Source organism: Zootermopsis nevadensis, unplaced genomic scaffold, assembly GCF_977971745.1.
Source record: "Zootermopsis nevadensis isolate Lab colony 2312 unplaced genomic scaffold, Znev_1.0 Znev_ptg000012l, whole genome shotgun sequence".
Lineage (NCBI taxonomy): Eukaryota > Metazoa > Arthropoda > Insecta > Blattodea > Termopsidae > Zootermopsis > Zootermopsis nevadensis.
Window position 1 is genome coordinate 7,901,799 of NW_028259144.1, and position 26,044 is coordinate 7,927,842.

Below are 26,044 nucleotides of genomic sequence, written 5' to 3' on the forward strand. Positions count from 1 at the left end.
AAGTGCATGAACCTATCCAACTTACAACAAAAAGGGTGTCAAAGATATAGGGTATTGTGGACATGTAAAATTATAGGATATTCGCCGGTTCCAATTAAAAGCGTTCAATATAGAGGATTGTCAAGGATATAGGGGTGTTAAACTAGAGGGGATTTACTGTGCAAGCTGAGCAGGTAAATAACATTTTAAATAAAGGAAATATTAAGACTTTAAAAAATAAAAATAGAGAACGAACTTCGTGTAAACATTTTAAAAGCGTGGTTTCGTTGAACACAATCATCTTCCTCTATACTGCCCTCTCTTCTTCCCAGTTCGCACTCATAGCTCGACCTACATACTTCGCCAACAGATGGTGCAAGAGGGCTGAAGATTGTCGCGAAGTCTAGGCATGCGCATTTCTACCTTCGTCCTAATCCCCCCCCCCCCCCTCATCTTGAACTCCATCTTTCATTACAAAATATAATTTAAAGCAGTCTTCAGATTTCACTGAGACACTTGGTGATCAACTGAAATTAGCATGACGACCCAATTTTGACGCACGACGTAGGAGTTAAGAATCACTGTTCTAAATATTTGTGACGTTTGCTTTATTACACCGCATTTATGTTGGATTTATTCCATTGCCTGGAATATATTCTACAGTATACGCGACGTCTAGGGAGCATTTTTTACTCAACTGGTTAATATATCCTATAAAATTACAGGAAGTGTACATACATAACCACACACTATTAAAAAGGCACACAATTCGATCCTAACCAATATCACCAATAACTAACTTACTAAATAAATGGAACAGACTTATTTTTGAGAAGCTAATAATCACTCAGGAAGTTACGAAATCATTATAATGATAAATTATCATATTAAACGTACCTCAAAGATGTCCAGCAAGTCCTTAACGTCTCAGAAGCAATGAACTAAGGACACCGATGGGCTTTATCATTAGCGTAATAATTTCAGCTTCATTGACAGTGTTCTGTGGCACGAAAGAATTGTCTCCTCGGTGCTTAAATGCCTGACAACACGAACCATACTGAATAAAATAGTTAAGGTGTGCTCAGTTTTGGTTCCTCCACTCGATATTGAGGTTTTGCACCTTTAATCTCAATGTTCATTTGTCGCAGGTGACCTCTACAGCAACTAATCGATAGTAGAGGTGCTAGGCATTTCTGTGGCAAAGATAATAAGGAGTAAAGACACTATTCTGAACTGATGCGTCAATTATTTGTTCCAGTGTTTCGAAAATTATCAGATACCATATAAAATATTTATTGAGCATAATATTTACCTACATATGATTCTCGTCGTTGTCTTTTGCTGTCGGCCAGTTTATGTTATAATATTATCTATCGGGCCTGAGTATCTTCATTTGTTAAAATCCATTAAACACTGTATTTACAACTATCGGGGTCAATGTCATTTAACTCTTTTTACGTCTATAACCGTTATCACGAAGATGACAACTGCAATATTGGCCGAAACTATGACTATGAAGGACTTGAACAAGCGATGCAGCTGAAACCGATCGAACGTTATAGTAAATTAAATTTACATAAACTTTATAAATTTAATTAGATCTATATTTTGTAGGATTTGAGATTTTCACGGCGGTGAGTCTGAAGATGGATGTCCTCTGGGTTGTTGCGCCGTGTAGTCTAATAGAAGTTTACCGACGTTTCAGAGGTCCTTGCCATCTTCGATCTATATTTTGTTTGGTGTAGCCTAATCAATGTTTTGTACGGTGAGTCCTTTGTCGAAGATGACAGCCTTAGGGGAAATGTCTGCTGAGATTCAACGGGGAATGATTTATTTCATATCTTCATCCCTTATTCCCTGTCTTTCTTTACTTATCTATTTCGTTCCTTTAACCCCTTCATTTTTCTCGCCTTATTCAATTTCCATCACTTTCAATTTCGAACAGCAATGAAGAATACATCGGAAGTGTTACAGGTAGGCTACTAAATTATTTCAAGGTTTTTATCACCCCTTTTAGAAGTATCTCTGAAAGTTGCTTAGTGATAGCATTACTGATACGTAAAACACTACCATTTTAGATCACTATTGCGAACTTTTAAATATCTGTGGGTGCAACAAACCACACATCAAAGACCAAAAGATATGTCCTGTTCTGCTTATGAACTTCTTGCATAAACCACATAAAAATTAGAAGCCACGTTATGTCTGGTTACATGAAATTCAACTAGGGGGCAATAATCCATCATTGTCCTTGACACATCGTAACATGTTACATGTACAAGAGTGGAAGAAGAAGAAGAAAAACTAGAACAGTAGTTAGACGATACTAGCGCCATTGCTGGAAATGGTGATTACTTTTACATTAGCTGTAGCAGTTTACGACGCATTGTTATGTAGACCGGACAGAGAAGCGGATGTCTCGTCACTGAAGGGCAGTTATACTTAACACACATCACATTACGAAAGACGAGTCGAAAATGAACTCCTGTGTTTTCACCAATGGGTAAGTTTCTTTTACGTTTGGTTAAAAAAATATCCGTTTCGTTCTGAAAGACGTGGGTAATAATTCGCCGCGAATTTGCGACAAAAATCATAATCAATACAACTGTACCGCCCTTTGTACAATGTGGATAAATGAATGTACAATGGAGAGGTCGAATCACTTCGAATATTTAATCACCGAAACTTCTGAACGATTTTGGAACTAATGTAGTGTTAATGAAATTCTTTAAAATTTACTGAAGAAATATGTGTTGGTTCGTAATGACTATCTACTTTCTGTGAAATGAAATTAGAATTTTAAGCCTATAAATTATAGGCTCATCGCACAAAAGAAAAATTTTACACGAGATAAAAGAAGTCACACTGAGATCTGAAGCTTTTGATCGGGGGCTGGTGGAGTGGGTATTCAATAAACAAATAAAAACAATAGTTCTGATCCTTTGTGGCGTGTTAACGTGTTATAATTAGTTCTAAAACAACACATTTGTGTGCGCCATGCAGGCCTATATTTGTATCAGATGAATGAATTATGTAAAATCGCAAATAGGGTCTAGAAAATTTGAAATTCTTTTGTTATATTAGCTTTATTATCCCCATTGTTTTATTTTGTGTTTGTTCTCATTTCAGTAGTCACTTATCACGTCATTCTATCTGCCTTAATATCTTTATTACGTTCTGTCTCTCTCTCTCTTCTTCAGTGCCTCTAAATCTCTCTTTATCCGGTCTTTCAATTCGTAAACCGGTTCTAAGCTTTTAATTAAGTTCTGTGTGAAAATATTATTGGTATATGAATTTATGCCACATGAGTTAATCAGGACTAGAAATTTATTTTAACATCTAAATAAATTTTTATATTTATCTCATTAAGTGTACAGCTAATAAAAACTTCAGAAAACAGTTATAGATATTCATAAAATAAAAATATTTTGTAATATAGGATCACATACTCTTTGCACGTATTTTTAAAGTGCCCTATGAAATCTGTTAGTTTGTCAGTTGAAGTTAAAACGTCCGGAAAACCTAATTACTGAGGCCTTTTACAATTGTTATTATTTAATAATTGAAATTACATTATCGAAAAAAATTTCATAATCTGTTTCTTCTATTTCTAAGACTGCGTTTCGGTTTCTCTGCTTACATATCTTTGGATGAGAAGTATCAATAGGTTGTTACTGATTCTCTATACTTCTATGACAGTTGTTGGTTCATTATACTAATATTATGTTGGACAGTGTCCAGTTTATATACATGACGCTTCATATATCGGCTCTATTTATAATTTTATTTAATTGTAATATTTTTTTGCGGCAATTTCGATGGGATCCCGTAAGTTTTGATACTGAAAGTCTGTCCCACCGTCAGAGATAATATTATAATCAGTGATTGTGTTATGAATAACTAAACTGATTAGTTTACTGCTAAATTTGTAGGAAAACGTTTACATGATGACGTCTCACCTGACTGAAATTCCCCAGACGTCACTATTCTGTTGTGCTGTCAAAATCAGCGCCATTTTTAAATAGATTTCGGCTAAGGGTTTTTCCACTAATTTAAGAGCCGTCTAGCTTCTGTTTTCGCTTTTTTTTTCGAATGAAAAGAAGTAACACTACGACCACGTGGCATCAATATTCAGCTTTCACTTTGAAAATAACTAATGAAATATTAGAGCCAGGCAGATGTTTGAAATTTTTATGGGAAAAATTATAAACAAATATACAGACATCGTATGATCGATTTATATGCACAATTACAAATATGGCGATAGTATAAATTATTTAAAACTGAAAAATTTAACGTAGTAGGAATCAGTTGATAATGAAATTTATCACAATATTTAAGAATACGTAAAGTGGCAGCATACCCGGTTATACTAAAACATTTTAACAGTATCAGGTTTCGTACGTTTCCTAATACGTCTTTACATAAAACCTTATATTCTCTTCTCAGAACTGAAAATTATGTGAATTTTCCTGATAACTGTAATGTAAAACAGACATAATTACTTCGACTACTGAATATGATACGTGAAAAAACATACTGCATTTATGAAACCGGTTCTAGCATAAATTATGTTGACTATAAGCTCAACATGAGCCGGGATAGCTCAGTCAGTATAGTGACTAGCTACGGGCTGGACGGCCGGGGTTCGATCCCCGACGGGGGCAGAGGATTTTTCCTCTAGCCTCTGCGTCCAGACCGGCTCTGGGGCCCACCCAGCCTCCTCTACAATGGGTACCGGGGTCCTTTCCCGGGGGTAAAGCCGGCCGGGGCGTGATTCTGACCACTCACCCCATCTAGTGCTGAGGTCAAGGAAGAGAGGAGCTATACCTCCACTCCCCCCAAGCGCCTGCATGGCGTGTAGTGGGACAAACTTTACTTTTACTTTTTATAAGCTCAACATAAATCAAGTAGATGTGTGATACCAAAGTGTCAATAACCAATACTAATTACTAGAAGACATAAATGCAGTTATCAAGACTTTCTGTGCCACTGAAGTTCATCAGTGTAATCAAAACATTCATATGTAATTGTAATCAAATGTAGAGACTGAATGGTTAACAATCCTCCTTCGCATTTGGAAGTAACCAGTTTGATTCTCGACCTGGCGCGGACAGCTCAGAATGATATTGTTAGTGTTTTCCTCAGTCCAGCAAAAATATATTTTAAAACAGGCCACGATGATTCCTTTCACATATTTCCCAGTTCAAAAGTCAAGTCATCTTTCCATATAACCTCATGAGATGATAAAGAGTTGTTAAATAAAGTATAAATTATGTAATTACAGTAGTGAATATAAAAAATGTTGCCGAAACTCATTTTATTTGTCCTTCTAATAAAAATATATTATTAAATTTATAAAAGTTAAATACGTTGAGGCCCATAAGGTGACATTTGTGTTTGCTTACTAATATTTCGGGTCCCAGGGTATCTGTCACTGAATATTAAACAAGTTGTCATTTACGTAAGCCACGAGTTATCGAATATAACAGTTGATTACATAAGATTAAATATGTATACTAAAAAAATCAAGTAATCATTAACATCACATTATCGTCCGTAATTGAGTATATTACAGTTATTAGAAAACGCATTAAAGTAAACTTAAATTTAAAAGTTGGAAACATAATTTAGTGACAATGGCAGTAAAGATGGCGGTGTTAAAACATGACTATGAAGTCACATTAATCTACTCCTTGCCGCAAAATAATTTGTATGAACTCCGTTTTGCTGATAGAGTCTGCCACGAACGGTTAACACCTGCTTTTGTACACAAACGGTTTTTTGCCGCTATATTACATAAGACTCCTCACACAATGTAGTAAAAGTTCGTGTAATCAGTTCTGTACTGTCAGAATAAGTTTCTACCATAGCTTCTGATATTCCTAGATGTCCGATGGTTCACAGGTGTGACGTACGATACTGTTTCCTTCAAATGTCATTGGTTAGACCCTCTGAATTAATTCTGTAACAAGAATTTCTTTAAACGCGACAGGTTTCTTCTTCTTCTTCTTCCCCAACAGGGGATCGACCCATTCCAAGGCCTCTATAGGACAATGAAACGCATGACAAAAAGACATTTGTAAATATCGTATGGCGCGAAAAATAAAAGAATAAACCACGATGTACAGAACAGTGCCTGCCACAGCCGGTTTAACCACTAGGTGAACTAGGCGGTTGTCTAGGCCGGTAAAATTTAAGGGCGGCAAAAGATTGATAAAAGAACAATAGAATAGAACAATAGGAGACTAGAATAAAAAGAGTAAACAGAAGTAAATAATAAATGTGTTTGAGTTCACGGCTTTGAAATATGCTGTCAATAATAATTGATATCGTATGCAAATAATTGATGTTTTCCAGCCTTTTCAGTGGGCATCGTCAGTCATCGTTACAAAAACAGAAACCCAACAAGTAACTTCGTGTCCTATTAAATCCAGTATCATCCAATATTTCAAAAAAACAAACAACGATTAATATGAATGTAACCGCCTAATTAATAAATCGAAAACAAAAAATATATGTTTTCGGTTTAAGGAATCAACCGAACTAAACCAATATTTCTGTACACAAACTTAGTTATGTCCAACACTACTTGTATGAATTTAATTCAAATCCGGACAACCGTTGGTTTTTAATATTTTTAGAAATTTAACTTTACGCAACTCTGAGCTGGATTCGAACTCTTGAATGTTCGGGATCTCCAAAGCCCTTTTGACCGAGAGGTCACTATGATCAAGTGACGGAAACACCCGCTCTTGAAAATAACCATTTATAATAAGAGAATTTAATGATTTGTCCCTTGTTTGATTTGATGATCTTATTGCGGTAAAACAAATGATACAATAGAACTGAATCACAATTTTAAAAGACACACATTAAACAATTGTGATTATCTTCAGCCAGGATAAACCGTCATTGGACCCAGGTTATAACCCAGAACGTCTAGAATACGAATAACAATTACCCTCCAGATTATCTGTAACTCTACTACGTCATTAGCGTCAGCTCACTGTGAACTAGGTTTCACGTCATGACATAAACATTGTGAACAAAATAGTCATTTTAGTGTAGTCTGTATCAATGACAGAACACTTTCATTGTAGGACGGATATTTCTCAAGAAGAAGATCAACTTGATGGTCAAGCTGGAATGCTTTATGGTGAATATCTGCAATTGGATAAGATACTGAACGCACAGCGCATGCTCAGTGCGAGGACAAACCATCCTGTTCACGATGAACATCTATTCATTATAACGCACCAAGGTAAGTAGGCCTAGTATTATTTAATAACGTTGAAAATGTTAGGTGATACAAGAAACGTATATATTTTACTGTGGAAGCCTTATAATAAAATATGATTTTATATTTAGAGTAGTAGAGGGCTAGTAACATTATAATAATTTTCATATCCTGCCTCCGAAACATTTTATCAGTCAACACCAAATTGTGTGCTTGAAGGTCACTTCAAAATCGTACAACGTTGCAACACGGGGTGGGATTTATGTCATTATTGCATCAAAACCTTCCAGCCCGTACATCCAGACCAGAGGTCCCTTCTCCAGAGGTAAAGAGCATGACGTTAACCACTCACCCCCATCTAGTGCCAAAGTCAAGAAAGACTAGGACCTATACTGTCTCTCCCCCTAAGAGCCTACATGGCGTGTAGCGAGGCAGTTTCACGTCTACTGGATCAAAATTCGTACGAAGTGCCCTCAGGGTGTAGTATTAAGTGTAAATATGCTGGTGCTACCTAGGACTCAGTTCTAGGTTGAAATAAATTAGCAAGAAACAATGCGAGGCCATTCTCGTTGTTAGTTAACGGTAAATTTATACTTTTAAATGGATAATTAAACTGAAAACGAACAAATGACGTAAGTCATGGAATTTTAATGACATGGAGATGTAATAAGATAGAAGAAAGTAAATTTTAAGCTGTAGAAATTAAATTTCCTGAGGGAAATAGTGGGAGAGACAAGGAATGATAGAATTAGGAACATATATTTGGCAAGAGTTCAAGATAAAGGAAATACAAAAACAAAGGAAAGTGAATGACAGCGAAAGGGGAATGCCTTTTTAGAAAAGGGTGACGCAACAGTGATAAGACACGGTTACTACAAGGATACAAGAAATGAACGAAACCCGGAAAACTCAAAATAATAGCAAACTCGTATCAGCACGACATTACCTTAAAATGTTACTGCCTGTTGATAATGTAAAGGTGTGGATATCGTAACGGCTAGTCCTCTGAAAAAACTTCAACAACTTTAGACTGGAACTATTTGTTTTACAACTTTTCCGTCATTATACTTTTTTCATATTTGCCAAACAATACAGTTCTTGTATGCCCCCAGACTTATGTAACCGACTGTATAAATGTTTACTTTCTAATTTTAAAATCCATATCTTCATCAATGTAATTGTGTTCATAATAATACGAATAGTACCAGCCTATTATTATTATACGGGCCCTATAGCCCTCTATGAGTCTTTGCCTTTTTGGAGAAGTATTTTTATAACTCTCGTAATCTTTATATACATTTTGAGGACTCCTTGGACAGGCGGGTCGGCCTGTTGCTAGAACTATCCCTACACAGGGCAGCACAACACAGAAAAATATAAAAATATCCATGTCTAGAGTAAGATTCGAACCCATGATTCAATTGATCGAATGAACACCCATGTATTTGTGACCGCACGACCATTTTAACTGACTTAAAATTATAAAAAGTAAACTAATTAATTGTCTCATAAATGTTTTATGGAATATTTACCCTCCTGGTGGTTTGTATATTTCTTCGGACCAAGAAAATGCATAGGCATGATTAAATATCGATTTTATTCCGATCAATCGATACGAACAGTCGTAATGTAAAACAAATGCGAATCTGAGCCACCTCTTGCTGATTTTGCTAATTACATATTTCCTTTATCAAAGGACACGTCAGTTGAAGAATCATAACAACATCAAAATGGCGGTGAAACCATAAAGATGGCAGACTAGCAATAGCTATATAGTATAAATTACAATTCTAATATTGATATCACATACGTAAGTGCGTTACAGTAACAAAAGAACAACAAGACCCGACATTACGTGACGAAATACGTTATCTGATTATCTGTCTTCATTTTCAGCCTATGAACTGTGGTTCAAGCAAATATTATTTGAACTGGATTCTGTTCGAGCGAAGTTTAATACCGAGGTGAGAATATTGAATATCACAAGTTTATGAAAATACATTTTTATATAAACTACCTTTAGTACGAGTTCCAGCAGTGTCTGGTCAGATACGAAGCTTCAAATTTAGTAACTGATGTCATGATAAAGTGCTTCTTGTCAGGGATATCACACACCTCATAGGGTGGTGACAGTTGAGTTTGGCGCAATGGTAAAATTATTATTATTATTATTTTAAGTATAAAATATAAGAAACCTCTTTTATTGTCAGTTATTCACCATGCATATCACAATAAGTCACTCGGGACTGAATCCAGTCTAGGCAGTAAAAAAAAATAGTATCTAGTCACATAGACTTTTGATTCTCTGAAGACGATACAGAAATTTTTAAACAAAAATAACCAACTAAGCCCCAGTATTTTGTATTGTCTTTACCGTTGAAATAAAAATTATATTCTTCACTGGACAACTATGATTAATATTTTGTTGCAACAGCCGATTTATTACATAAATATTATGTTGGACATTGTTCATTAACTGATGAAACACACGATTCGGGAGGTGGCGCTCAGGTGATTGGTTGTCATACTATCAAATCTATCAATCTACTATCTAGTATAGTGACGTAATATTCGAAAGCTTCTGTGTTTGTTCCTAACCGACACAACTAATCATGAAATAAAAAATTAAAATTTGTATAATTACTATCAATCGCCTGAAGACGGAAGTAGAGCATCATGGAGTCAAATAGACCCTATACGCAGATAATGGAAAATGTCTAACATAATATTGGTATAATAGGGTTAATATGTTAAATTACGGAAGGTTCTCAAGCTTAAAAAAATAATATAACTATCTGTTATTAAAATTATTCAGAACTGAAAATAATATCGATAGAGTTAATGTTGATCATGTTAAGTTACTTAAACACAGATTGAAATATCAAGGTGTCCACCACCAAACTAAACATGCGGACAACAAAATAAATTACTAGTCCTAAGGTTAATACTTCCCTATTTAAAACACTTCTTTTTCCAGGACCTCGTTCTAGACGAATCACAATCCCAGGAAATTTTAAAACGCATGAATCGTATCGTCTTGATTTTGAAGGTAAGCGTTGCAAATTAATTTTTAAGACTCCATAAAAGTTTTAATAATATGCTATTTAATTGTTTATGTATTTAATGTATTTACTTATTATTTTTATTTTAAATATGTCTGTCTTCTGGGTTGTTGCGACATGTAGTCTGACAGATATTCTCTGACATTTCAGAGGTACTTGCTACCTCCATCATTAGGACCTTGATGCAAGCACCTCTGAAACGTCGGTAAACTTCTATCAGACTACATGGCTCAACAACGAGAATACAGCCAATAATTGTCATAATCGTCGATGTGAGAATCTAAAATCTCACTCATTCTTAGTTTATTAAATGTTTGTTTTGAATATATCGTATAATTCGCATTTTGCAATGAGAGTTTTGCTTTATGAAGTTTGCAATTCTTTTAGTTATTGCTAAAGGTTAACAAAGTCACAGATAAAACAGCGGAAGTATCTAGGTCAAAAGGTTATTTAACAACACATTACGAACGAATTGGTTTGCCTGAAAATTAATGACAGAAAGGATAGTCATATATATAAAACGAATTCTGATTGGTTTAACGTAACGACCGATCCTTATTGCGTTTTCATATTGACGCGTATAAGTTTACAATAATTCTTGTTATCAGACCAGATTGAAGGACATAAACAGTCTGAAAAAAGAATGACGAAGAATGTAATATTAACAAGCCTATTTAGCAAGGAATCGAAAAGTTTAACTGATATAATTTTTTGAGACGCAAATGAGTCTGAAAATAATTAGTTGCCTTATGGTTGAAGCACAGAAATACCGTCTAGACCAGAGGTTCTCAAATTTTTTTGTGCCCCAATTAAGTCAAAGAAAAATCTGGTACCTCATGTAAAATAAACTTGGAAAACATTTAAGCTACATTTGTATTTCTGACAGAAAATAAATGACGGCTTGGTTATATTAATGTTAAATGCTGTAATTGTGTGAACTAATATCAGTTTGCAAGAAGGAGATTGACCAACAGCTTTGGAGGTAAATTACTTTTGCTGAAATTCTACAATCTCACTTCGTTTTAAATTTATTTGTGACTCAAGGTTGCTCAAAACTAGTGTTTGATTCATGCTGTATGTATATGAATGAGGATTTCTGATACCCCTGGAAACCATCTACAGCACCCCAAGGGGTACCGGTACCACAGTTTCAGAACCACTAGTCTAAATTGTAGATCTTTATGGTTAATAAATCTGTAGCTGATTTTCGTTGACCGTTATGGCTATTTTTTATCATAAATCAAACATTAATTACATTTAGCATAGAAACTACATTATATTTGAAGATTTCTGTCTTCTGGGTTGTTGCGCTGTGTAGTCTGGTCGATGTTAACCAACGTTTCAGAGGTCATACTGCCTCCGTCATCAGGGCGATGAGTATGAAGATTTCTGTCTTCTGGGTTGTTGCGCTGTGTAGTCTGGTCGATGTTTACCAACGTTTCGGAGGTCATACTGCCTCCGTCATCAGGGCGATGAGTATAAAGATTTCTGTCTTCTGGGTTGTTGCGCTGTGTAGTCTGGTCAATGTTAACCAACGTTTCAGAGGTCATACTGCCTCCATCATCAGGGCGATGAGTATAAAGATTTCTGTCTTCTGGGTTGTTGCGCTGTGTAGTCTGGTCGATGTTAACCAACGTTTCAGAGGTCATACTGCCTCCGTCATCAGGGCGATGAGTATAAAGATTTCTGTCTTCTGGGTTGTTGCGCTGTGTAGTCTGGTCAATGTTAACCAACGTTTCAGAGGTCATACTGCCTCCATCATCAGGGCGATGAGTATAAAGATTTCTGTCTTCTGGGTTGTTGCGCTGTGTAGTCTGGTCGATGTTAACCAACGTTTCAGAGGTCATACTGCCTCCGTCATCAGGGCGATGAGTATGAAGATTTCTGTCTTCTGGGTTGTTGCGCTGTGTAGTCTGGTCGATGTTAACCAACGTTTCAGAGGTCATACTGCCTCCGTCATCAGGGCGATGACGGAGGCAGTATGACCTCTGGTTAACATCGATCAGACTACACAGCGCAACAACCCAGAAGACAGAAATCTTCATACTCACCGCTGTGGAAACCTCATATCTTACATACATTATATTTGTAGTCTTCGAACAAATAATCCACGTCTTAGTTGTTAGCATTCTTTACTTATGAATAAAAAAGTGTAGGCTTCTAGTCTGTATGTATATAAGACCAGTTGCCAAATTTGCGAGAAATTTGGTGGGAATGTCATCATCGGTGTACCAGCGAAAAACACACTTGACGCGATATTAACAATATCGCATATGTAGAAATCACACAAGAAGCGAGTTGCATCAAAAGTGTAAACTTTTAAGTGCACATACGATATAGTTGATCATTAACTGTTAAAAGTTCTGGAACATTACAAATTAGGGGACATATTCAAAACTTACGTAAGACATTTACTGCACGGGAACATACGAGGGTCGCTCATTAAGTAATGCCCCACATTTTTTTCCTCAGAATATATTTATTCAAGATGGCTGAAATTTAGTGACAATATAAATCAATGTTTCCCTTACACATACTATTTTTCCACATAGTCCCCATCAACTTGTACGGTTTTACGCCAGCGTGGAACAAGCGCATGCATGCCTTGCCGGTACCAGCTCTTGTCCTGTGCACGTAGCCATGTCCTCACTGCTTGAATAACGCTCTCGTCATCTTCAAACCTTGTTCCGCGGATAGCATCTTTAAGTGGCCCAAAGAGATGGAGTCGGAGGGTGGATGGGGCAGCACCGTTCAACCAAATTTGGTGATTTCTTCCCGGGTTCTCGGACTTGTGTGAGGGCGTGCATTGTCATGCAGGAGCAAAATTTCTGCTGGATGCTTGTGAGGCCGAACTCGTCGGAAACGCTTCTTGAGGGTTTCCAGGGTCATAATGTACGCGTCTGAATTGATGGTCGCACCTCTTGGCATCACATCCACAAGAATGACCCCATCACTGTCCCAAAAGACAGTCATCATGACTTTTCCGTCGGAGGGAGTTGACTTGAATTTCTTCTTTCTCGGTGATAGAGGATGATGCCACTCCATTGACTGCCTTTTTGTCTCCGGCTCAAAGTGGTGTATCCAGGTTTCGTCACCTGTAATGATCCGGGACAGAAAGATCTCTCCCTCAGCATCAAAACGCTCCAACAATTCAGAAGAAATCATTTTCCTTTGAATCCTGTGGTCTGCTGTGAGACTTCGTGGAACTCATCTTGCGCACACCTTCGAATATGCGAGAGCCTGGATAATTGCAATCACACTTCCATTGCTGACTGAAAGCTGTTGGGCCAATTGTCGAGTTGTGACGCGCCGATCCTCACGAATAATGGCATCCGCGCGGTTCAACATGTCTGGAGTGGTGGCTGTGGCAGGACGCCCAGAGCGCGGCAGATCACTGAGCTCGGTTTCTTCACTTCCTGAAGCTTTAACTCTCTTAGCCCAGCGACCAACGGTGCTCCTATCGACTGCACAGCTTCCATACACAGCACACAAACGTTTATGAATGTTCACCACAGTTTCTTTTTCAGCAAAAAAGAATTCAATTACAGCTCGTTGCTTGTAACGAGAGTCGTTCACAGACGCCATTTTAACAGTTCACTACAGCTCCGCTATCGGTTGGAATCATTTGAAACTCCGTACACGAACGCGGGAAACATCAAATCTCAAGCATGTAAAAGTGCACTTTTCTATCTTCATTATTGGCTGAGAAAAAAAATGTGGGGCATTACTTAATGAGCGACCCTCGTATAATGTTTAAAAACCAGCGTAACTTCACAAACAACGTTGCGTACAACAGTGACGCCTGCTGAAAAGAATACAAATTAGCAATAAAGTTTTAGTTGCACACATTAAAATACAAAGGAAATACAAAAATTTTGGTAAAATCTGAACTCGCAACGGTTTATGATGGTGATGTAAAAATTGCGAATAGTTTCGTAGTTCAAATATATGTACAGAGATACGTGACCTCTTCATAACGAACTGTGTTAAAGAATTCATAAAAACCACAATATGACGAGACGTAATTAATGAGCATTTCCTCTGTCGTGAAAAAGACTGAACCCGTTTTGTTCTGTCGTAATTGACAGACTACTAGAACGCCCTACAAAAACCTGTGGTTACTCTCGTAATACAATATGGCACGATATTAAATATTCCTGTTCAATCTAGTTATTTAATTGCATCAAGAACAACTTTGATCCCAAGAGTTTGATAACATAAGTTTGCATGTTGAAAAGATCTATTTTTATTCAAGATATTGTAGCAACAAATGGGTGTGTGAAGGCCAGGCCCTTCTTACGTACATCTTAATAATCTTGCGTCATCAGACGTGTTGTGGGACTGGACATGGTTTAACAAATATCATTAATGCATCACATGCTTTTGATTGATGACTTAATTTATTGATTGATTTAGAGCTGACTCATCTACCAGTATTAAACGCGGTTATCTGTTCACGACAGAATTTAGATAAAACAAAAAAACGCTATAACTTGACCTAGACAGAATAATATTTACACAACACCAGATTGTTCTAACGCAATTCGTTTATAAACCAAAAAAGTACGCACCACGAAAATACAAAAACTCTAATGGCGAAGATGTGTCTTATATATTAAGTTTTGTAACTTCATTGAAAGACACAAATAAATAAATTACATATTAAATAGCTTTATCAAACTTCGTGTGCTCAGCTCATAACCTGGTAACTGTTACATTACTAACAGCGTTTATGACGTTTTATAATGATAGCTCTAAAATTCTTCGGTTTCTTCTGGGTTCTGAAGTTTTACAAGAAATCGCCTAAAATTAAAGTAAAATTTATAACACTAACAGTAGTAGTACAGTAAAAGTATTAGTTATAAGTATACACTATTAATATTTTAATATGCAATTTTTAAGTGTGTTCTATGTTACCTATTTATAGACTTGGGCAACCGCTGCTGTATAATTGTGCTAGCAAAATATCCAAATTGCAATGTTCCTTCGTCATTCACAGGTTATCTGGATCAATCACATTTTAGAAAGTCGCAAGTGCAGAATCTTTTAATCTGCTGTAGACCTTTGCTCAATAGGGTCATGGATCCCTGATGAAATATACGCAGAATATTTCTTCTAGCGTAGAATATAAGTCTCTTTGTCCACGTGTCTCGTCTGTGACAGTGTGGTTTATCTTAAAGTACACCACGTTGCTTTTATATCTTTTTTGCTTTATTCTGTCATAGGTTTAATGCTACTTCAAATTGTCGTAGGTTATCAGAATATTACAAGCAAAATTATACGTTTTCGAATAAAGTTCTTACGTTTGATGATTATCGTACTGAGGTAACGTTATCTACTGATTTTCAATTTACAGGTCAAATATAAGATCACAGTCGAAATTTAAAGTTTCCATGCCGTTTTTATAAATGTGATGAAAAGTGGCGCACATAAGAACCAAATATTTCAAAATTTTGAAAATAAAGAAATTTAAAACCTTTCTTGATTCCCAGATAAATGTGCCCTTACCCAGACTTAAGATGCATTTCATACCTCCATTTTAAAATATAGAGATTGTTTAATTACGCTGAATACAAACGCACTGTCGCGGACAGATAATCCGAGACTCAAAGCTGATATCTCAGTGCGTGATAATGCCGTACAGCAAATAGTTTCAGTGTGTAGTCCGAACTCGTAAGCATCTATAAAAAGTAACATACATAGCTTATAAATAATGTACTTTTGCTTAGGAAAAGTCTGAGAAGAGTCATGAGTTTATTTTAAATCGGGGTATTCAACATTTTTGACTATGACATCTATTTTTCTCCAAAGACTCATCGACTAATTAATCACATAATTTTATTTGTAGCTTCTTTAACAAATGTGTCATATTTATAAAAATGGTTCTACTAAATATAGAAATTACGCGGATAAAGAATAAAACTCACAGAATACAAATTAGGCTATTTGTGTTCGACTGAATAATTACGAAACATTGTGAGACTTATAACATTCGATAAAAAATAACTTAGTTGTAATTGTCCATATTTGTTTCTTAGACAGATTTCATTGTCATACATGTAATTTAAAAAAGGACACTATATTATAATTGTTTATTTTAATTATGTTATCCACATATTGAAAATAGCTGCAACTTGCAAATGAGTTACTTACAAACAAGTTAAGTAATTTACGCACAGCGTAACAATTCCGGCGTTTTGGCCAGAATTTGACTTTTGCCCAAGGTAACCACAGTATCTATGATAATTAAGATAGCTAGGAAATTCCACACTCAATAAATTTGTGCAAAAACGTCTATCATTATTGTAAGATTGTAAATAAAATTTAAATATGTCGACAAATTTCTATAAAACTTCTCAATATCAAATTTAAAGAAAATCCATTTGTCCGTTATCGAGCTGTTTCATAGATATAGACAGACAAACGGAGATATTTTAATGGGATCTACGTAGGGACGCTAAGACGCCTAAATGTACAGGTTAAAGTCAATGCTTATTTTAGTAAAGCAACACAGGTTACAACTTCTAGGAAGCATCGGACATGTCTCGGATATTCGTCAATAAATATTATCCACCATAAACGACCCATTAAATCAACGGGAATTTGAAAATATTATTACAGGCATCATTGTTATATCTAATTTAAGAAGAAGACATTCCTAAAAATACGGATACAACTCATAATGAACCGATTCAGACGTAAGAGGAAATTTAGAATTTGATTATAGATTTAGAGGTTTGATCGTAACAAAACGGAGATTTAACTCGTTCGTATTTTTGCAATAGCATCGTTGTTATTCAAGTTCAAGTTACGAACACTGCCTCACAAATATATAACATGTTTGGAGGGAGTATATAAATATTTGGTTCCACACATTGTATTAATAAAGTAATTTCATGCCGACGAAGTCATCGTTGCATGTTAGATCATTCTTGCACTAATGTCATACAAGGTCATTCGACAGAAACACGTGGTCAAGCACGTAAGTTGTTCCTTGCTCACACTAAAACAAGAGTAAAACCTAGAAACCTTCACACATCCACGTCCTAATATTATCAACACTCACAGCACATAAACAATAGGTAGTACACTTCATAAAATGTGACAAAACGGGTTCTTAAATCTAAAGGTTTTTGACAAAATCATATCATTAAACTAATGCATATTTTTGAACATTTTCCTTCATGTGTTAATTTAAAATTCAAACATCGTTAAAAACATATGATGTCTCAGAAGCTGATTCTGCTGCCATCAACATACAAAACCACGCAATCTAGTCATTTCGGTCCACTGGAAAGAGCTAACATCCAGGGATTGAGATTAGTGCTTTGAAATCAACAAAGTTTAACTTTTTCCAGTAGATCCAACTGACTTAAGTCCCATGTGCATCATGTCATGTTACCACTACAGAACAGCTTAACAAATAATTATGCATGTCTTTATTACTATAGAAAATGGACCAGACAATAAGTGTTATTTAACTCTCACAAAGACAAAGTCAAAGCTGTATGGCTTCCTTAGACTGGACAGCTGTAATCTGCTTAGAGTACTAAATGACGTAGGCCTATTAATGTTCAGGAGACCTGAGGTTGGAAATATTCCATTGACCAAGGACTGAATCGAGATGTCAGTGACCTCAGAACCAAAACCAAAGTCCACCTGTGCTTGTTTAGCACTGACCAAAAACCTGAATAGAGTGCAGCTTGCTGGCGTAATATTTCCTGTGATGTATTTACATATAGAAGCTATTATAAATGTGATGATAAAAAGCCACTTCAATCTATTTTCCAGGTCCAAAAACAGCTGTAATTGCTTAATTCAAATATCATTCATATGCTAAATACCTCAAAAAATTTTAGGACATTTTGTATCATTGGCCATATGAAATTTGCCAAGTTTTTAATTTCATATCAGTTTCAAGACCTTTATATGTCACATATAGTATACTCACATGCATATACTAAGTTAGCATGATCCAACTAGTGGCACACAGTCCACATCCACTCCAAGACCACTTATAATCAGGTCTGTAAAATTATTTGTTAATTTCTTACTAGTTACTACAGCCTCATTTATTTTATTTAATCTGATGAATTTAAAAATAAATCATGATTCTTATCTTGTCTGCTGCTTTACCTGTATGATATTGATTTAAAAAACGCAACATAAAATGCTAGTTTTTCAGGTAAAAATTGTCAGATATAATCTGTTGCAGGGGGGAGGTCAGGGCCCAAAAACGGGCCAAAGCACCATAGATGATGAAGCTGTTGCAGGAGCAAACATAAAACAATATGCAACTCTACAGCAATTTATTTATATTTCAATAACATTTATATTTGAGCATATAGGCCCTACTATGGCGATTGTCATTTCTCGATGAGTAGGGCTGTTGCTAAAGATAACAAAATTAGCTCTTAGTTTTCAAAAATAGTGCCTGGAGGTGATTCTTGTCCCTAGGGTCCAACAGGAAAATTATTCTTAGCCTGAGAGAAGAAATCTTGGCCTGCCCTGATCTACGTAATTGAAAGCAACATTAAATGAACCAAGAACAAAAACGTTCGACAGAATAAGGATTACTGTGACTGTGGCCTGTGAGATGTGTATTAAATGTTACTATTTTATCCTTTTAAATAACTTCTTGAATGTTCATTTGTGGATTGAAACTATGACCACAATATGATACATGTCAGTTACAAAGAATGTAGATTATATTCTCTTTAACTATCAGTAATTTTTACAACATAACTCTGTAACTACTTGTTTGTCTGCCACTGTATAAGAATGTTAAAAACTCGCTCTGGGCCCTAAACAGGTTGGACAGGCGCGATCTAGCACCTTGTCTCACGTTTCGATTTACCGGCTGCAATGGAAACCATACAAGTTTTGTTTCATGAGAGGATTTTCAAACAAGAAGTACAGCCTTACTATTACACAGGTTATGGTACAGAATGAACTGTATCCCTGTTCTATACATATGAATCAATGTAGTTCTTATTTTCCATTTTTTGAGGTTAGATAGCTGCTAATTACATGCGTTCAGCATAGTAAAATAATTATCAATCACACACACATACCCAGACTGAACCACAATTATCCAGATCATAAGCAGTTACCATAGTAACCGATGTATACCAGCTCATTTTGATGATAGTTCTTCTAATAATAGAAAGTGACTCAAAATAAGGTTAACAATACAGCTCATGTGAAATTCATACTTACATGTCAATCATTCATATTGATAATAAATTTATCCTTCTTCATATATTAGGCTAAAGAACATGTCATGTGTTCAATTGGTCTTTTCAATGGTCACCCCATTTTAACTAACAAATTCATTGTAATGCAAGTCTCAAAAGGTTGTAACCCAATTTGACATTGCCCTGTTACTTCCATAAACTCTCAGATCAGTTTATTTGAAATGTGGTATTCATGTATTCTCTTCTAGTTGCTGGTAGACCAAGTAATGATCCTAGAAACAATGACTCCCTTGGACTTCATGGACTTTCGGAATTACTTATCTCCAGCATCTGGCTTCCAGAGCCTCCAGTTTCGATTGTTAGAGAATAAATTAGGTGTTAAACAGGTTGGTTAAACTCAGCATACTGATTTAACCAAATCTATTCCCAGAATTACATTATATAATTCTGGTGTACCAATTATCAATGTACAGACATAATACCTGTGCAGTTGTTACCCTTTAATATTCTAAATGTTATTATTCTAATAGGAAATAAATATTATTGAAAAAGTACTAATTGTAAATTAAACAAAACTGCTAACTTATTACTTGTCACTGTCGCTGCATGCTCTAATTAGCTTAAAAATTACTTTCAGTTTTTTAACACATATGTACTTTTTTGTTATACAGATGTGATTCATTGAAGGCTATCACCACTGTTTGTTGCATAAATGTACCTATTTTGAGCTTATTTATGCTAAAACCACTATTCAGTTTTAAAATTTGTAGCTATAAAGATAATGACTCCTTACATTTTTGTTTGTGTTTCTTTTAAAATTGCATTATCCATTTAGGAGCATCGAGTAAAATACAATCAGAAGTATTCATGTGTCTTTGGAAATGACCCAGAAGCAATAAAAGCTATCGAGAAGTCTGAAAATGAACCTCCACTAGCACATTTAGTACAGCGATGGCTGGAGCGTACTCCAGGACTTGAAGCAGATGGTTTCAACTTTTGGGGGAAGTACAAGCAGGCTGTTGAAACACTATTGGCCAAGCAGCGCAAAACTGCAGAGGTGAGGATTCAAAACAACATATCATCAATTAAAGTGAATGTTCAAGGTGATTTTTTTTAAATTTGGTATAGTGATACCAAACTAAATGTTGCTGGACAAATTCAATTTTGTCTGAGTATAAGTTATACTTTACATAAACCTCAACTCAGAAGTGTAAATTTTCTCAAAAATGTCTCATCATACAAAATGATAATAACAAGGTAAAATATAACTCTCTTTACGATCAGCAACCACACTTTTCAGTGGTGAATATATAACAGTATGTAAGAAAAACAACTTCTGACTCTTATGCAATTCACCTGTTGTGTAATTAGCTTTGCAACAACAGATTTGTATCTGGAGTAAATGAATATCTAAGCCAGCAAGACATGTCAAGTTGCAATGAACATATTTAAAATATGTATATAGTAGCATATGACCCATCACAGCTGACAAGAATTAAACTTTTTGTGATACAAATTATTGCACTGAAAGTAAGAATTTTATAAAATGTATTTATAAACAATGCTGTTGAAACCAAAATAATGGAAACAAGCCAAATTCCTGCTAAATTCACAAACACAAAATCAACTCCAGACTACCACCATAACCACACTTTAATTTCTTGCTATCAGTCACCAACATTAGAACTTAATTTCAATTTTTTTTGCATCACATGAACACCGTACTTGTCCAGTAAAACCATGACAGACATTGGCTATTATATTATAAGTACACAAATTGTAATTATACAGAACTTTGACATTCTATAAGAAAAAATGAAGAAGTGTATAATACTCCAGTCAAATGACACATTTCCATATGGGACAAGATCATGTGAGTCACTGGAATGTATACCATTTAATGATATGACAGATAAATTTAGAAGAGTCGCTATTGCAATATAAAGAAATAAAGAATTATTTTCACACCACCATAATGATGTAATGGCAGTAACTTTTGATATTATAAATGTTTATGCATTATAATAATATCAGATTAGATATTATCTGATAAATAGGCATGTGCAGTTAAAACATAGCATTTTTTCTATGTATTTTCTTTTTCTCATCAGGCAGAAGTAAATGAAACTCTTCGCCAACATCGATTCATGGATTATGAGAAACGCAAAGAAATATTTAACTCTATCTTTGATCCAACAATTCATGCAGCCCTTGTATCACGAGGAGAGAGACGATTCTCTCATAGGGCTATGCAAGGAGCTATAATGATCACATTTTATAGAGATGAACCCCGATTTAACCAACCTCACCAGTTACTCACGCTACTTATGGACATTGATTCTCTAATAACAAAATGGAGATGTAAGTATCGCTTATGATCATGGCACTGGCTGGTCAGTGACAGAACCAAACTTCAAACTAAACTCCACATACACCTCATCAAAACTACAATATCAGTGCATATCATTATGGGTTCCACTAATTCCCTTATCTGAAAAGTTATTTTCTCTTAAACTAATAGTTAATGAGTCTAAGACATTCTACTACTTCTTTGCTAAGAATTATAAGTAATGTACATGGTAGAAAATTCAAAACTATAAACTAAACTATCTTTACTCAGACACCAGCCAAGTGTTTATCACATTTAATCATAATATGTATGCAACGTACTGAAAAACTGATTAACATTCTTAAGTCTTTGAACTCAAATTCAGGACATACAGAAAATTAAAAAAGTGCATATAATTCACCCCTGTAAATTTCATTACTAGATAGGATTTGAGGTTTTCACGACGGTGAGTCTGAAGATTGCTGTCTTCTGGGTTGTTGCGCCGTGTAGTCTGGTAGATGTTTATCGTCGTTTCAGAGGTCCTTGCTCCCTCCATCATCAGGGCGCTGATGATGGAAGCAGCAAGGACCTCTGTAACATCATTAAATATCTACCAGACTACATAGCGCAACAACCCAGAATACAGCAATCTTCATTACTAGATATTAAATATATTAACACATGACATATAATAAAATACCACACACACACATACAAAGTTTATATTCATTCATCCTGAATACACATTCACACATACCTACACACTAAATCTGAATACAGTACAGTGCTGATAATCTGTGGTAATCTGAGAAAGCAGGGGTCTGGATAATCGAAAAGCACAGTTAATGCCAATTACATTTTATTTGAATTATCACAATCCATGTAAGCAAAATAGAAGTTGTACATGTTTATAGATATACATATATGTAATCACACTATAAAACACACATGATAAGATATTAAACATTCTTTTTTAAAGTAATTTTATTAGAAAGTCTTATTTTCTGTTGGCGTAATTACATATAAGAGACAATCCACTCCATCCAAGGATAATTGAGCCCCAGATAATCAACACTCTACTGGAAGTCACCTAGCAACACTAAGTACAATTAGAGTTCTTTTACTCACCCTATGTAGTCCAATGTATTTGAAACGAACAGCTCCATCATGAATGGTTTTCCCTGGAAAGATGGTGATACAAGTATAACAACGTTATATAAAACAGTTATGAAGATGCTAATGCCAATACAAATGTGTTCTAACTAATAACATTATGCCAGAAGACATTTTTAGAGAGTATGTTACTTCTTGAAGAATGCTGTAGGGTAGAGTCCTTATTTATTTGAGAAAATGTTGCCCCCCCCCCCCCCCCCCCAAAAAAAAAGGAGGTAATGTTTTCTTTCCTACAGACCCTCACTCTTGTAGTCTTAAAAATCGTTTTATGCATCAAAACTTGTAAAAAAAATAATTTGTAAATAATATATTTCATGATGATAGAAAGTAAGCCTAATTATCAATACACTATTTATGGTAAATGATAAAAATAATTTAAGTTATACTTTCGATAATTTCTGCCACCATAAATTTGCTGCTGAAAGGTTCCTTTTGAGAATAAATCACAAACAATGAGATTCTGTGATGTCACATTACTAACTCAACTCACACATTGACTGAAATATAAACAAAAGGATGCCTGAATGTGAGAAAATGAAGGTGGCTGGCAACAAATAGGAAAATTCAAGTGGTCTGACAGACTGCACTTTACCAGATACAAGTTAATTCAAAATGTATGAATAATATAAAGAATTAGGATCTAAAATATAATCCAATTATAATGCTATATTTTAACAGAACTAGTTATGATTGCTTTTAAGTCTTAAATTTGTCACACGGACTCACTAAAATAAACTATCCGCTATATGTTCCCCCTAACCATTAACATTTACCAGACCATTCAACAAATTCCTTGCCTTATACAACCATATTCTCACTGTTGGACTTCATCCATTTTAATATTATTTTTCTGCATGTCATCTCCAAAGTGGCCTCTTTCCATTAAATTTTCGAACCAAACTGTGTACACACTTCTTTTGCTATTAGCAGCAGCAGGTCTTTCAAGATAATTTTAATTTCAGACAATCATGTGATTATGGTACAGCGTATGATTGGTTCAGCACAACTGGGGACAGGCGGTTCTTCAGGTTACCAGTATCTCCGTTCCACACTCAGGTAAGAATGTTTCACATAAAATTAAGTAATCAATTGATAATATTAATGTTTTAGTATAAAAACAAATCCTATCTTATACCATGACAATTTTTTCTAGCGACCGATACAAAGTGTTTTTGGATTTATTCAATCTATCAACATTTCTGATTCCACGGGGGTATATACCACCATTAACACGACATATGAAGAGCAAGCTGTCCATTTCAAGAGATCTAATACGAAACTGGAATGACGCAACAGACAGTGATGAAGTTGATAAGCCTCTTGAAAGATCTGTAGAGGCATCTATTTGACAATTTTAATGTAGTTTTTCAGAATTGGATTCAACACACACTTTTAATTTATATATGAATCATTTTTAGAAAATGTGTTCAAGGGGAGTTTAGAGACTAAGGTAAAATATTGTATTCTTCCTCTGATTCTACATCTGAACAGCGGTTCTTAGTTAATAATATTATGACCTCTGTTGGATAAATGCAAGGAGTATTTTCACTCCCCATAAACAGTGAGGTTAGTAATTAAGAACAAATACAAACTGTTGTTTGTTGTGAGCAGATACTGGCAGCTTTTGTAGGAAAACATACAGCATGCAGCAATTTGTTAATTTTCAAAATATTGCTCTACCAAATCTATATGTAAACTCGATGTTAAAAAAAACAAAATTAATTAAAACTACCAAATTAAAGATGCTCTGATGGCAAAGTGTAGTGCCAAACAAGTTGCAGATCCTCAACTTTGATTTGCATAGACATCATTATTGACAGTTCAGAAATCATTCAACAGATTTCTACAGACGCTGCGATCACAATAAATCATTTCCCGTACATTGTCAAGTATTGCTTATTCAAATGTTTTGGAGTCTTCATATATGCACTGTATAATTTAAATACAATTTAAGATTATAATTTATTTTTGCAGGCACAGTTTTGTCCATTAAGACACCATTTTGATAATGTAAAAGAAGAAAGGTCTCTCCAGTAACAAACACTTTAATGAACTATGTTTGTGAATTGACTCAAAAGTTAACATCAACATTATAAGACAGTAATTAATTTTTGTAAAACTCACTATAGACATCACGGTCTAGAAAAGCAAATTTTGGAACTTTTTAACTACCTCTCTTTGATAGGGCTTACATTAAGCAGTCACACTAGAATTCATTCAATGCAGTGCCTTTAAGCTTTGTATGATGGAAAACCTTGTAAAGTATGAAAAAGTTAAAATATTACTTTTATTAAAATTACATCACAGGAAATATATTCATTTGACTAAAAAACTCAGGAATCATTATAATTTGATATCTGAAATTAATACAGTGACATGTTATAAACGCAACTGCTAGTAGTACCAGTGGTATTAAAATGTACAGTCTAATCCTTCACAAATCTAATATATACCATATGCAAAAAAGTGCTTTAGAAAGAGATTGCATTGCAAAATGCAGAGTTTGGATTACACTTTACTGGCAAAACTGTAATAACAAAGACAAAAGTTGAAAGACAAAATATCTTTAAGGCCACAGCAATGCAGCAGAACATGACATTCAATAGCCACAAAGTGTGATGTACAAAGATAGAAATGGGATTAAAACAATGGTCACTTGAAATAAAACAGTAATATTTTTATATAATCAGAAACATTCTTTTCATTGAAAATGGACATTTTTCTTAAAATGGATCAATGTGCAATGAAAGATCCCACCAAAATCCACTCTGAAATTGTCAAGGCATACAAGCCTTTGGCTCCTCCTTCCATACCCATTAACAAATATTCCTCATATATTCTTACCCCAACCACACTGCATCTGTATCTTCCATACACCATTATTATTTAAACATTTACTGCTTGTTTCTTACCCTAATTTTTCTTACAACTATACAGAAATAAATTTGTTTATTTGCTATGCCGATGTTTATACTCCCAGTGACCAATGAAAATAAAGTTACTGGAAGTACCTATAAACTGTGCTGAAATAATAAAATTGCTTATTCGTTTTATGTTACATTAC

At 35.0% G+C, this 26,044-nt stretch overlaps 1 protein-coding gene and 1 long non-coding RNA gene across 3 annotated transcripts in view; one reads left to right on the forward strand and one right to left on the reverse strand.

The window, feature by feature from the left end:
* The window catches only part of LOC147873957 (uncharacterized), a 72,324-nt gene that overhangs the window by 45,555 nt on the left and 725 nt on the right, over positions 1 to 26,044 (reverse strand). For both annotated transcript variants that reach the window (XR_015534919.1, XR_015534918.1), the window contains exon 2: positions 22,936 to 22,988. This is a non-coding gene — a long non-coding RNA (uncharacterized LOC147873957). The remainder of the gene's footprint in view (positions 1 to 22,935; positions 22,989 to 26,044) is intronic.
* v (Tryptophan 2,3-dioxygenase vermilion) lies at positions 2,341 to 26,043 on the forward strand. Its single transcript, XM_022069092.1, has 9 exons — positions 2,341 to 2,482; positions 7,083 to 7,243; positions 9,116 to 9,183; positions 10,197 to 10,268; positions 19,727 to 19,864; positions 20,314 to 20,535; positions 21,590 to 21,839; positions 23,943 to 24,036; positions 24,134 to 26,043. Exons 1-9 carry the CDS (start codon positions 2,457 to 2,459, stop codon positions 24,327 to 24,329), a joined length of 1,227 nt encoding a protein of 408 aa, XP_021924784.1. The 5' UTR covers positions 2,341 to 2,456; the 3' UTR covers positions 24,330 to 26,043.